The 14,358-nt window shown below is 34.9% G+C and overlaps 1 protein-coding gene across 1 annotated transcript; it reads left to right on the top strand.

Annotated features, from left to right (window-relative positions):
- Nucleotides 1-63: 63 nt before the first annotated feature.
- Nucleotides 64-14,281, top strand: inpp5d (inositol polyphosphate-5-phosphatase D). The gene is made up of 26 exons (XM_077716873.1): nucleotides 64-644; nucleotides 730-793; nucleotides 1,845-1,980; nucleotides 2,049-2,193; nucleotides 2,269-2,409; nucleotides 3,442-3,523; nucleotides 3,601-3,669; nucleotides 4,574-4,651; nucleotides 4,719-4,842; nucleotides 4,905-5,011; nucleotides 5,922-6,024; nucleotides 6,094-6,290; nucleotides 6,799-6,916; nucleotides 8,086-8,182; nucleotides 8,263-8,401; nucleotides 9,216-9,324; nucleotides 9,405-9,493; nucleotides 10,024-10,105; nucleotides 10,197-10,286; nucleotides 10,357-10,467; nucleotides 11,231-11,310; nucleotides 11,376-11,463; nucleotides 11,543-11,689; nucleotides 12,609-12,840; nucleotides 12,938-13,353; nucleotides 13,957-14,281. Exons 1-26 carry the CDS (start codon nucleotides 505-507, stop codon nucleotides 13,995-13,997), a joined length of 3,225 nt encoding a protein of 1,074 aa, XP_077572999.1. The 5' UTR covers nucleotides 64-504; the 3' UTR covers nucleotides 13,998-14,281.
- The last annotated feature ends 77 nt before the right edge of the window (nucleotides 14,282-14,358 follow it).

Genomic DNA, 14,358 nt, shown 5'->3' with positions numbered 1-14,358 from the left:
TTGCGTCAAATGGCGTTTTCAAAAAAAAAAAAAAAAACTATTTCCTGAACAATACTACAACCAAACCATCTCAAATGACCTAAAATTCATACCAAATCACCTAAAAACTGCATTTTAAAACATTTATTCACATTAATATCAAACTCCTACACTACTTATACCACAAAAAAATGAATTATATTCATATAACAAGTCATTCTCAGTACTTCCCCTTTTTTTGAACCGAGTTCCTGGTTTTGTCGTATTTTATGAACAGAAATACCCAAAAATAAGCTAATTTTTCCAATGGATCCAATGACAAAATATACGAATTTTGCTTATATGTTTATTTTTAATGTAAATATGACACATTTGCTTTTTTAGTGGTACGCGGGGGGTGTGGATGCCGGTTTGAAATGAGGAAGTGAGAATGAAAGAGAACACTTGTGAAAGATGAAGCTGGCCAGAAAGAACGAAAAAAAACAATCCGTATGAATGTAAGACGACGACTTTAGATAAAAAACCATGCACAGCTACCACGCTTGGTGTCACGGTAATATTACCCGCTCAAAAACCGAGGATTTACTCTCCAAAACGGGTAGAGATGGAAGCTTCCTTATTCGGGACAGTGAATCCATACAAGGGGCTTTTGCTCTTTGTCTTTTGTAAGTAAAAAACACACAAAATTACCTTTTTTTTTTTAAACATTTTCTCTCTTAAAATGTCTTCTATTGTGATTTTTTTTTACAGATTTCAGAACCAGGTGTACACCTATAGGATCCTACCCAATGAGGATAAGAAACTATCAGTCCAGGTGGGTTTTTTGTGGGTTGTAGGTTTAAAAATATGTTTTGAAATTGTTGAATGGGCTCCAAAGTTGGCCATTTGTCATAAATTGACTTTATTATTGAAAATGAAATATCAGAATTCACATAGATTTGTTGGAATGGTGTAAAGTATTTGTATTTTTTTGTGAAGGTTCGCCTCTGCATGGTTGAAACTGATGATGTAATACTTATGTATGTGTTTTGCTTTGGATTTCATATGTTTTTGGATCATTTAAAATTGGGAATGATGTATAACAACTTTTGTAAAGGTTTTTCACTTTTAAAGGCCTTTTCACTATATAAATATAGCGTGTCAGCAAGCAATGTACAGTCAAGATGTCATACAGTGACAATCTTGAATTTAGTGCATTCTGATTGGGCAACACGTCCAATATGGAGAACATTTTGAGATTTTTAAGTGCGGCTTATGTAAATAAATATGTAAATATATTTTCAATCACTTAATAAGAGATATTGCAATGAGAAATATGAGAAGCAATTGGTCAATTATGTCGTCAAGACTTATTTGTATATGAAAACAATTCTTAAATAGAATGTACAATTTTAAATACTTAGTCCAATTCATCACCATACAATTTAAACAATTTTAAAGTCTGATTAATCTTCATCAAATTCATGAAAAAAATGATTCCATTCTTATTTTTATCTATTTATTATTATTATTTTTAGCCCTATAATATTAAACTGTAAACTAGCCAAAGGCTATTTAGATTGGGCTAAGTTTTGTAAAATTAGCTTGATTATCGCCATCTGGCGGACAAAGAGCAAAGTTTTAATGCCTTTGATTATACATAACAGTTGCGGAGGGGACTTTTTCACCAACAGGGGGCAGCATTTCACTGAGATCCATGTATAATGCGCACCCGAACTTTGGTACAAAGTTTGACATGTTATACACGATAAATATAGTCAATAAAATCAAGAAAAAATACTAATCAGAATAGAAGACAAAGTTATCGAGTAAGCAGTTTTAGGTTTTCCAACTACCTCACATTTTTTTGTTCATTATCCGTCCAGGCTTCAGAAGGAGTTCCCATCCGGTTCTTCTCCATGCTTCCCGAACTAGTAGAAGCCTATCACAACCCCAACATGGGACTGGTCACCCATCTCCAATATGCTGTCCAAAGGGAGGAAGAGATGGACGAAGAAACAGGTTCGAGATCCTTTCGACTCCATTTTAAAATCCCAGAATCTCCAAAAATCTTCTAATTGGCCTTCCAGAGTCCAGCAACCCTCCCCCACAACTTCCACCGAGGAATCTAGCCAACGAGTTGAAGGACGGCGACGTCAAAGCCTGCGAGCAAGGCAGCAAATGCCTATCGGAGACTTTCCTGACGAGGCTACAACACACCGACATGTTCACCACGTACGTTAATTTTGACAAAAACAGCCAAAAAAATGTCTCACCATTAAATCCGAGATTTTTTTGAGTATTTTTTAGGATCCCTGAGGAGCAGCAAGTACTGATTTTGGACTACTTCAGGACCTCCATTTGTCAAGACGCTGAACAAGTCCAGACTGGAAACCCTAGTCTTCCTGGTCTTAGGAAACTTATGGTAGCCATTTGTAAGAATCTGAATAGGTACGCAAATCCAATTGTTTTTGATATATCTGGAATACAACATCAGGAACAGGTTAAAAAAGAGATGAATTGAATAGGAAATAGGTTTATTACCAGACTGCAGGATGGGGAGAGCACCACATTATAAGGTACACCCTCAATGAATGACATTTTTTTCATATATAAGGCGCACTGTATTATAAGGCGCACTGTCTATTTTGGAGAAAATTGAAGACTTTTAAGTGCGCCTTATAGTGGTGAAAATACGGTAATTGCTATTGACTTCCAGGTATGAAGCACTCACTCCACTACACAGTCACCTCTAGAGCCAGCCATTGTTGATGTTTTGGATTTTTTGGTATAAAATCTTGCAGTGGGGGAGGAGCTATATGATGGAAGATTTTGTAAACTAAGATGGCTGATCTGCATATTTAACAGAATTGTTTCAGTTCAGGCGTTTGTGTTTTTTTAAGATCCGATAGTGGTGGTTTTTCGTTTTTCAGTTTTTTCCATATATAAGGCGCACTGGATTATAAGGCGCACTGTCTAATTTGGAGAAAATTGAAGACTTTTAAGTGTGCCTTATAGTGGTGAAAATACGGTAATTGCTATTGACTTCCAGGTATGAAGCACTCACTACTTCACAGTCACCTCTGGAGCCAGCCATTGTTGATGTTTTGGATTTTTTTTGTATAAAATCTTGCAGTGGGGGAGGAGCTATATGATGGAAGATTTTGTAAACTAAGATGGCATCTGCATATTTAACAGTATTGAGTATTCAGTTCAGGCGTTTGTGTTTTTATTTAATATCCGACAGTGGTGGTTTTTCGTTTTTGGTTTTCAGTTTTTTCCATATATAAGGCGCACTGGATTATAAGGCGCACTGTCTATTTTGGAGAAAATTGAAGACTTTTAAGTGCGCCTTATAGTCGTGAAAATACGCTAATTGCTAAGCGACTTTGTCATTTTATCTTAATGTTATCTCACAGTAGCAACCAAGGAAAACGTATAACTCTAATTCTAAAATATTATTTTTTTGGGGGGGTGAGGCAGTGAAATTTCCCGCATCCTACCAGCTCTGGAGATTTTCCACAGAGCGTTGGACCCACAGCTTTCGCCAGTTCTGCCAAAACAAGTGAGTGGCGTTTTGTCTTTGGCACCCTTGTTAAAGTCAATGACAAAAATAATCATATAATGGGCTTTTCTTTCAAGATTCCGGGACAATCCGTGTCTTTGAGGTTGGAGGAACTGACTAAACTGCTTTACTCTATCGAAGATAAGGTAAATTCTGACATACATTTTGGAATAATCTACCATATTTTCTCGCATATAAGCCGTATTTGTAACTAAAAAAATGATGACTGAATCAAGGATATGGCTTATATTGGCACAAATAAGACGAAATGACCTAATGTAAGACAATTTGGCCAATACGGTCATTTATTTCAAAATAGAGAAAAAAATAAACAGATAAAACTTTATTTTGAGGTCTATGAATAAAATTAAAGGAAAAAAAATGCAGTATCTTGCATAAAACATGACAAAAAAATGTACTTACCTAGAGATGACAAACTAGACTGCTAGACACTTCCTGATTGTACTGCTCACTCGACTTCCTTTTTCAATTTGGAATGTGGAATCCAGCAAATATGATATATAATTTCTCAGAAAAAAACACTTTTCTGAAGATTTTCCCTTCAAAGTAACAAACATTTGTACTCCCTATTAAAACCATGAATTTGGAGGTGAAAATTGTCAATCAGGGTCGGCTTATACGAGAGAAATGGTCAAATTCAACCATTTTAAGGCAATTTGAAGGGTGAGGCTTATACGAGAGAAATTGTCAAATTCAACAATTTTAAGGATGCGGCTTATACGAGAGAAATGGTCAAATTCAACCATTTTAAGTCAATTTTAAGAGTGCGGCTTATACGAGAGAAATTTTCAAATTAGATCATTTTAAGGCCATTTTAAGGGTGTGGCTTATACGAGAGAAATTGTCATATTCAACCATTTTAAGTCATATTTATGGGTGCGGCTTATACGAGAGAAATTATCAAATTCAACTATTTTAAGGCAATTTTAATGGTGTGGCTTATATGAGAGAAATTGTCAAATTCAACCATTTTAAGGCAATAAAGCATTAACTTTTATTTCAATATCTAACATTCTTCTATCCATTCAGGCTATAAACGCCGTGTTTAACTCCGTCGGCTATGATGGAGGCCACAGAAAATCCCTGATCCCCCCAGTTATCTTTGAGGTAACCCTCACATCTTTCAAGGAATGTTTATCATCATTTTATTGAATGGTCGCCTCTCACCCGTAAGGTCAAGCAAGAATCTCTGGGAATTCCCACTAAGATGTTCATAAAAGTAGACGTGGAAGGTGGGAAGCTTCACATTAGTAAGGCCAAGGACGGGCCTGATGACAAGTACTTTGTACACAACAAAAGTAAGGATTTATTTTAATTTTTTTTTGATGTTTTGGTGTTGACATTTTTTGAACTATCCCAGTTAGGCAACTGGTGAAGTCGCAGAAGATGCATGGCAAACTGGTCATTGTGGTGGAGACGGAGAAAGAGAAGATTTTGCGCAAGGAGTTTGTCTTCGATAACACCAAGGTCAGATTGTTGTCATCAGATGTAGACACACTATAAAAAAAAATTAAAAAATGACCCGAGAGCGACAATTTTCTTTGGAGATTTTAGAGAAAATTTTGATTGAATAGATGTTAGCATTCCAACTATACAGGGGATTTTTTTTTGTTATTTTTAGTTTGTTTTGTGGTTAATGACATTTTTTTTGGTTAATTAATTTTCTTTGTTAATTTAAAATTGTTTTGGTTAATTACATGTTTTTGGTTAATTACATTTTTTTGGTTAATTTAAATTTTTTTGAGTTGATAAATATTTTTTTGGTGAATTAAATTTTTTTGGGTCAATAATTTTTTTTTTGGTTAATTATTTTTTTTGGCTAATTAATTTTTTTGGCTAATTATTATTTTTTTGCAATAATTCGAGGGGAATACTGTATTAATCTGGTTATTTATTCCACTTAATTTTGATCTAGGATTTTTTTTTTAATTTAAATGTTTTCAAAAAATATGACCAATTGCTTTCATTCATTCATTTTTTTGACCCACTTCATCCTCACTAAGATCGCAGGGGGCGCTAGAGTCTATCCCAGCTGACTTCAGGTACGAGGCATACCATATTGACCTGAATATAAGACGAAGTTTTTTGCTTTGAAATGTCTTATTTCAATGCAAAAAAAACGTTGTCTTATATTCAGGCCTCATTTTTGAGAACGAGGGGTCAATCATCATTGTGTGGAAGACTTGGCCGGTCCAGGTTGGTCCCTAGTATCAAACCCACGACCCCAAAACCATCATGCCACACCAGTTCCTTTCATTACAAGCAAATATTAGGATATTGAGGCTATAAACAAGTTATAACCCTAATTAAAGTGGTAACTTGACTTATTTTGACATTTTGAAGCATTAAAAACAATGATTATCTCTTCTTCCATCAGAAAAGAGAAGGTTTCTGTCAACTTCTTCAACAAATGAAGAACAAGCATTCAGGAAAGCCAGAACCGGATATGATTACAGTCTTTGTTGGCACCTGGAATATGGGTAAGACCACCTAAATTCAAATCCCTGATTAAACTACATTAACAGCCATTTTGTACTACAAACCACTAGGAAATGCGAGTCCACCCAACAACCTAAACTCCTGGTTCCAGTGTAAAGGCCAAGGCAAAACCCAAGATGACACAGCGGACCATATTCCGCACGATATTTACGTCATCGGGACTCAGGAAGACCCTCTGGGTGAAAGGGAGTGGGCAGAAAGGGTGAAAGAAATCTTGAGGAACATCACCAATATCAGCTTTAAACAGGTAAGAACTCGGGAATCAAACCCGGATAGAAACACCGTCGATGGCAGGGGTGTCAAACTCCCTTTCGTCTGAGGGCCGAATCCAGTTTAATTTGAGATCAAGCCAGTAAACTCATTGCAAAATGACATAGAACTAACAATAAGCCCACTTTTTTCCACATTTGTATTAGTCACTAATACTAATAATTAGTGCAAAAAAATAGTAAATTATCAAAATGTTTATTAAAATAATTTTCCTTTTACATTATGAACAATATATTATCAACAAGAGAATAACATAACAACATAAATAAATGTCAATTCATGTTGTCTGCACGTACTAAAACACTGCGCCCCTAGCGGATAATACAAGAACTACAAATTTTAAAGAAAATTCATATTTTTTTTATACAATGCAGCTTTCTTCCCCGGGCCATACCAAACCACCAGACGGGTCGGATCCGGCTCGCGGGCCGTATGTTTGACACCACTGGTCTATGGTTAACAAAACACCTCATTTTTTTTGGCAGGTCGCCATTCAAACGCTGTGGAATATTCGAATTATGGTTTTGGCCAAGCCGGAGCATGAAAACAGAATCTCACATGTTTTTTCGGACAGCGTCAAGACGGGGATTGCCAACACTTTGGGTAAGAAGACGCTGATAAATACATACCTTGAGATATGAGCTTAGTGCGTGTTGGGACCTGACCTTGTATGTCAAATCTGTTTTTAATTTATTTAATTTTTTTTTTTTGTAAGTTCGTGAAAATGTGAAAATCCATGCGGAAGCCACTCCCCCCTATCCTCCGCTTGCTAGTAGTACTCAGCACTGAAGTAAAAAAATAAAATGTATATATAAATATGTATACAGGGTGTCTCAAAAAAATGTACTCACTTTTAGAATAAAATGTACTCACTTTTAGAATGAAACTTACTCACTTTTAGAATAAAATGTACTCACTTTTAGAACTTTTAGAGTACATTTTATACTAAAAGTGAGTACATTTTATTCTAAAAGTGAGTACATTTTATTCTAAAAGTGAGTACGTTTTTTGAGACACCCTGTATATATATTTATATATCTATATATTATTTTTTTTACTTCAGTGCTGAGTACTACTAGCAAGAAAAAATGTACTCACTTTTAGAATAAAATGTACTCACTTTTAGGACGACTGGTCATTCTAAAAGTAAGTACATTTTATACTAAAAGTGAGTACATTTTTTTGAGACACCCTGTATGTATGTGTGTGTGTATATATACATATATATATATATATATATATATATATATATATATATATATATATATATATATATATATATATATATATATATATATATATATATATATATATATATATATATATATATATATATATATATATATATATATATATATATATATATATATATATATATATATATATATATATATATATATATATATATATATATATATATATATATATATATATATATATATATATATATATATATATTTATTTATTTATTTTTAAATAGGGTTGAGCCTACTTTGCAGTTTTTTGTTTATTTCTGGTCTACATTAACTGCAAAAATTGAGGGTTTACTCTATTATGTGTAGTACTCTATTCTGTTCTTACCTTTGAGACAGATAGTAGCAGCTAACGGCTAGCGGCAGAGAAGAAGTTCAGTTCGCTACACTTTTATAACAATATTTATCACAAAATAAGTTTAAATTTAACTCAATGTCTTCTGTCTGTGTATGAATTCGGGATGATTTTTTTTTTTACAAATAAAATTCTTTAAAATTTGATATTATTTTTTCTTGCAGGAAACAAGGGAGCGGTCGCAGTGTCCTTCATGTTCAACGGAACATCCTTTGGGTTTATCAACAGCCACCTGACATCAGGAAGCGAGAAGAAACTCAGGTTTTGCTTGTCGTTCGTTCCCAAGTTGATTTTTTTCCATAAAGGGATCTTCAAATTATATATTCTCTGGCTCTGTACAGGCGCAACCAAAATTACTTGAACATTTTACGATTCCTCAACCTGGGAGACAAGAAGCTCAATCCGTTTGACATCACCAATCAGTTCACGCATCTCATCTGGCTGGGCGATCTCAACTATCGAGTGGACTTCCCCAATACGGTACATTTCAGAACTATTAATATTATAATGATGTTAGATTAGATTAGATTAGAATTTAATTTCATTCCGTATTTGGGACTTGGAAGTAAAGTTTAATTGTCATAGTAGCAAGAGGGTGAGAATACAGACACAGAAGAAAATACATTTTAGACATAAATAAATAGGTTATAAATAAGTTAAAAAAATAAATAAATATCTAAAAATATAAATAAATAATAAATAAATATATAATAAATCAAAAATAATAAATAAATATATAATAAATCAAAATATAATAAATAAAAATATATAATAAATAGATATATCATAAATACAAATATAATAAATAAATATATCATGATCAAATACATAAATATATCCTAAATAAATAAAATATGATAAATAAATAAATAAAATGTGTGATAAATTAATAAAAATATGATAGATAAATAAATAAATGTGTAAATAAATACATAAATATGTAAATAATTAAATATATAAATAAATACATGAGTGTAGGTAGTGAAGTAGAACCATATAAAACATGTTTTTCATTGTAATATTATTATTTTAGGTGTTTTTATCATAGGGTGGCAACGGATTCTTTTGTAGTTCATTTTATTTGGGGAAACTTTGATTTGAGATACGAGCTGAGTCCCCGGAGCGCATTGAGCTCTTATCTCAAGGTACTCCTCTACTGTAAATAAACCAGTTAGACCTGAGAGCTTTCAAAGGAAATCTCAAAATCTCTGAACTGAAACTGTCATACAAGCTCGGGTCCTGCAACGACTTACGTTCATATCTCAAAGCGAGACTGTATTTCTCACCCCATTAGGAGGCAGAGTACATGGTATCAAAGATCAAGCAGCAGCAGTACCAGGAACTCCTGAGCCGAGACCAGCTCAACATGGAGATCAATGATGACAAGGTCTTCTTGCACTTTGGTACGCCCCCACATTTGTACTTCAAATTCTTAATGGAAGTACTTTTCTTAACTTATTTCTTAATTTTTGTGGTATTTTAGCTGAGGAGGAGATCACATTTGCCCCCACATACCGCTTTGAGCGCTACACCCGGGAAAAATATGCCTACACAAAGGCCAAAACCACAGGGGTATGTTATGCTATCTTTTGTTTTGCTAGTTGTTTATGCTATATCTATATTTAGCATTACACAAACTACACAAATACAGACCGTGTAATCTGTCAATCACTCAGCAGCAGAATAACTAAACATATATAAAAACAAGTTCTAATCTGTATATGTAAACAAATTATACACTTAATTTTAGTACCGTATTTTCACGACTATAAGGCGCACCGCATTATGAGGCGCACCCTCAATAAATGACATTTTTCCCATATATAAGGCGCACTGTGTTATAAGGTGCACTGTATTATAAGGCGCACTGTCTATTTTGGAGAAAATTTAAGGCTTTTAAGTGCGCCTTATAGTCCTGAAAATACGGTTCTAATAATATGTACTGCTTTCAACCCATTCCCATTGGATTTGAACCCAAATCCCACACTATCATGTCCATACGCTAATCTATCTATATCATAGTACATTTTGTAGTGCATCCTTAACATCCTTTGACTAAAAATGCTTCTTATAATCGACAATTTTCGACTAAAATCTCTCAGACCAAATATAATTTACCATCATGGTGTGATCGTGTCCTACGGAAGTCTTACCCTCTGGTCCACGTGGTCTGCCAAGCCTATGGTAAGTCCTTCCTAACAAATTAATTTAAATATAAAACCTTTAAAAAACCTACAAATATTCTAATCCCAAATATTTGTTTCCTATTGGCCAGGTTGCACCAATGACATCATGACCAGCGACCACTCCCCAGTCTTCGCCTCCTTTGAAGTGGGCGTGGCCTCGCAGTTTGTCTCCAAACAAGGTTTGTCCACACCACAAATGACTCCCAGCTTGTCTACAAAACCACTGACATGCATTTTTTACATTTCCAGATCCAAACAGCGCCCCCCATGGTAGCATCCAAATCATGAACTGCAAAGCAACCCTACGGACAAAGTCCAAGACCAAGTTTTTTATTGAATACCACTCCAGCTGCTTGGAAAGTAAGCAAACAGCTTATTTATACCACAGTAATACCTTGAGATACGAGCTTAATTACGTTCCCAAACTCCAGCTCATATCTCAAATCAAATTTTCCCATATAAAATAACTAACTACAAATAAATATGTTCCCACTCTCTGAAAAAACACCAAAAAATACAGTTTTACAATAGAAAAACATGTTTTAAAGTATTTGGACATTATTATATACAGTAATGTATAGACTTCTTAGCAGCCTGTTGTTCTTTTAAATTTATTTTAATTTTAAATTGCCTTTCAAGATCACAAGTATGCTTTTAGTGTTGGATTTTATCCAATAAATTTCACCCTAAAATGCGACTTGCACTCCAGTGTGACATATTTTTCCTTCTTAATTATGCATTTTTTGGCTGGTGCGACTTATACTCCAGAAAATACAGTTAATGATTACTATATACACACACACACACTTAAAAATGGATTCCGCCACGGTTTTAAAGTCGTTTTTAGCTGCCTTTCTCAATCTTTCATGTCCTAGCAGCTTCCGCTAACTGTTTCTTCTTTATCCATATTAAAATAAGCTCCGCCCCCTCATCATAAATATCACTACATAGCTTCAAAAGGTCCACCTAGCGCCCCTATGACAAATTTTCTCGTATCTCAGGGCAAAAATGTACTCATAATTTTCCTCTTATCTCAAATTTCCTCATATGTTACAGGACGCTTGTATGTCAAGGTATTATTGTGATTTCTGAGAGTACTTTCTAATTATCTGAATCCTTTTAGAAACCGTCAGAACCTGCGAAGGCGAAAACACGGATCATTCCGATGGCGCCATCAAAGTCTGGTTCGGCAACCAAGTTGAGGTAAAAATTTTACCCGAAAAAAACCTGCATTAGCCACGGAATCGAACAAATCTCGTTTTTTCTAGCTCACGCCAATCATATCTGACGCCGAGTACCTGTTGGATCAACATATCCTCATTTGCGTGAAGTCCACAGACTCGGATGAGTCTTATGGTAAAAATTAGGGAAAAATGTTGAATAAGAACAGGTTTTGTCCGGATTTTTTACATTTTTTTATTTATTTTTCCCATAGGTGAGGGTTGTGTAGCGCTACGAGCTGCCCAGTTATGCTACACTGAGTTCCAGGTGGCGCTAACGCACCATGGTGAGAAATCAGGGGTGTTGACTGGAGGGATTCAGCTACACACTTCTGAAGGGACACCCACGGAAAAGCTATATGGTCAGTCAGATTTCTTTTTGAATTGAATGCTTTTATTGTCATTATAGTTAAGTAGAACGAGATTTAAAGCTTTACTAGCAAGTGCACTAATAACAAGAACAAACAAACAATATACAAATAAATAATCTATGAATATTGACAATAACTAATAAATAAACAATAAATATGTAATACCTATGTAATAAATACATAATAAATAAATATGTAATGAATAAATACGTAATAAATAAATATGTAAGAAATAACTACGTAATAAATAAATATGTAATAAATAAATATTTAATAAATAAATACGTAATAAATAAATATCTAATAAATAAATACGTAATAAATAAATATGTAGTAAAAAGAAATACGTAATAAATAAATACGTAGTTGACACAAGTAGTAGTCAGAACATAGATAAGTAAAGTACACTAATAACAACAAATAAACAAATAAACAGATAAATAATCAATAAATAATAAAATATATCATTAAATAAGTAGTCAACATAATAAATAGGTAATAGTAAACATAAGTAGTCACAAGTAGGGAAGTGTAAAATAACAAACAACAACAAAATGAATAAATAATCAATAAATAATAAATAAAATAGCAAAAATAAGTAGTCAGCAGCAAATAAGTGCGCAAATAAACTAATAAATAATAACACATAAATAATAACAATAAATAAATAACTAGTCAATATAATAAATAAATACTTAGTCAGTATAATAAATAAATAGTCAGTATAGTCAATCAATAAATAGTAGCTCATTAATTAATAATAATAAACTGCCCTTGAGTCTGTTTGTCTTGGCTGTTATGGCCCTGTAGCGCCTGTTAGAGTTGCAACAGGTTGAAGTGATTTGAGCCAGGATGTCTATTATCTTTTGTTATGCTCTTCTAAGGCATTTTGTATTTTTTTGGCTTTCAGACTTTGTCAAAGTAGAAAGAGATGACTCCAAAACCAAAAGCGGCGACAAGACTCCATCCAGCCAATCGGCTCATGACATATCAAACCCTAGCTACATGGAGGTGTCCTATAGGAGTGGCAGAGTGATTGACAAGGGGTGGAGCTACAGTATGCCACCCAGGAATTTAACCCTTACTGGACAAACCAGTATAGAATCAAAGAAGAGCCCCACTGGGAAACCTGTAAAGTCAGCGTGAGTGACTGGTTCCACAAATAACAAACCCGTAAAACCCAGTAAAGAAAATTCTTGATGGAAACTTGTTTTTTGTTTTATTTTGTTTGTTTTCTAGCGCTATGGAACCATCGGAAATGTTTGACAATCCCCTGTACGACTCCATGAAACCATCACAAAGTCTATCCAAAGACCCGGATGGCCCCCTTAAGAACCAACCCGATCTTGTTCTCGCACCCAAGTTGCAAGAGGGCGAGACAGAGCGCCCCCCAGTGCCCACCCCTCGTAATCGTTCCTTCACGTGCTCGGAGTCTAAGCCTATCTTGCCGCCCGCCGTCGCTCAGAACAAGAAGCCGGTGGTTCCGTCGCGTTCTCAGGGTTGTGTCGTCAACAGTCGGCCGCCGTTGCCCTCTAAGATTCGATTGGGACCTCCGGAACCGCTGGTTAAACCCAGAGATTACCGGGATGTCGCCGAACTCCCTGGCAAGAACAGGCCGCCAACCAGGGTTGGACAAACGCCGCTCCAAAAAGAACGTAAGGAGGCTGAAAATGTCAATATCGTATGTCCTTCTACTGCCCAAAAACATGCATGCTAGGCTAACTGGATGCTAAATTGCACTAGCTAATATGGTGCCTCACTTTGTGGAGTTTGCTTCTTCTCCCTGGGCTAGTGTGGGTTTTCTCCAGGTACTCTGGTTTCCTCCCACATCCCAAAAACATGCATGCTAAGCTAACTGGATGCTAAATTGCCACTATCTAATATGGTGCCTCACTTTGTGGAGTTAGCTTCTTCTCTCTGTGCTTGTGTGGGTTTTCTCCAGGTACTCTGGTTTCCTCCCACATCCCAAAAACATGCATGCTGAGCTAACTGGATGCTAAATTGCCACTAGCTAATATAGTGCCTCACTTTGTGGAGTTTGCTTCTTCTCCCTGGGCTTGCGTGGGTTTTCTCCAGGTACTCCAGTTTCCCCATGAAGCCCACAAACATGCATGCTAAGCTAACTGGATGCTAAATATCCGCTAGCTCATATAGTGCCTCACTTTGTGGAGTTTGCTTCTCCCTGGGCTTGTGTGGGTTTTCTCCGGGTACTCCGGTTTCCTCCCACATGATGTTTATTTTTCTTTTCTTTTTTTCAGCTCAACCCAACGTTACCAAAATGGGCCATTCTGTGAAATGAGATCAGTTTCCAAATCAGGACGCCACCGCCTTGCTGCTTCGTCAATATTCAAGCAAAGTGATTTGTCTAGTGCTTATTTTTATTTGCTAAGCTTTGTATAATAAATATATTTTACATATATATATCTTTATGTTTTTTAAAACTTAACGTCATCTTCTATTACAATTGGATAGTAGGCAGACCGATTTTAGCCTTGTTAGCTTTAATTCACAAAAATAAATACATTTTAATTCGTTCAGAAACAACATCTTTATTAAATATCTTTATTAAAACAAATACAAATTAATTTAAAACAAAAAGTCAAACGCATGGAAAAAAAGTTAACAAATTATGTTAAAACAGCACCACCCAGTGGAGCTTT

Source organism: Stigmatopora nigra, chromosome 5 (assembly GCF_051989575.1).
Source record: "Stigmatopora nigra isolate UIUO_SnigA chromosome 5, RoL_Snig_1.1, whole genome shotgun sequence".
NCBI classification, from domain to species: Eukaryota; Metazoa; Chordata; class Actinopteri; order Syngnathiformes; family Syngnathidae; genus Stigmatopora; species Stigmatopora nigra.
The sequence above is the reverse complement of the archived record's forward strand: the minus strand, read 5'-3'. Positions and strand labels throughout refer to the sequence as shown.

What these genes read in the sequence shown, in the direction of transcription:
- inpp5d (XM_077716873.1), top strand. Translation starts at nt 505, where the DNA reads ATGCACAGCTACCACGCTTGGTGTCACGGTAATATTACCCGCTCAAAA. An exon ending in ATAAGAAACTATCAGTCCAG is followed by an intron (nt 794 to 1,844) that starts GTGGGTTTTTTG and finishes TTATCCGTCCAG; the next exon opens with GCTTCAGAAGGAGTTCCCAT. An exon ending in AACGCCGCTCCAAAAAGAAC is followed by an intron (nt 13,354 to 13,956) that starts GTAAGGAGGCTG and finishes TCTTTTTTTCAG; the next exon opens with CTCAACCCAACGTTACCAAA.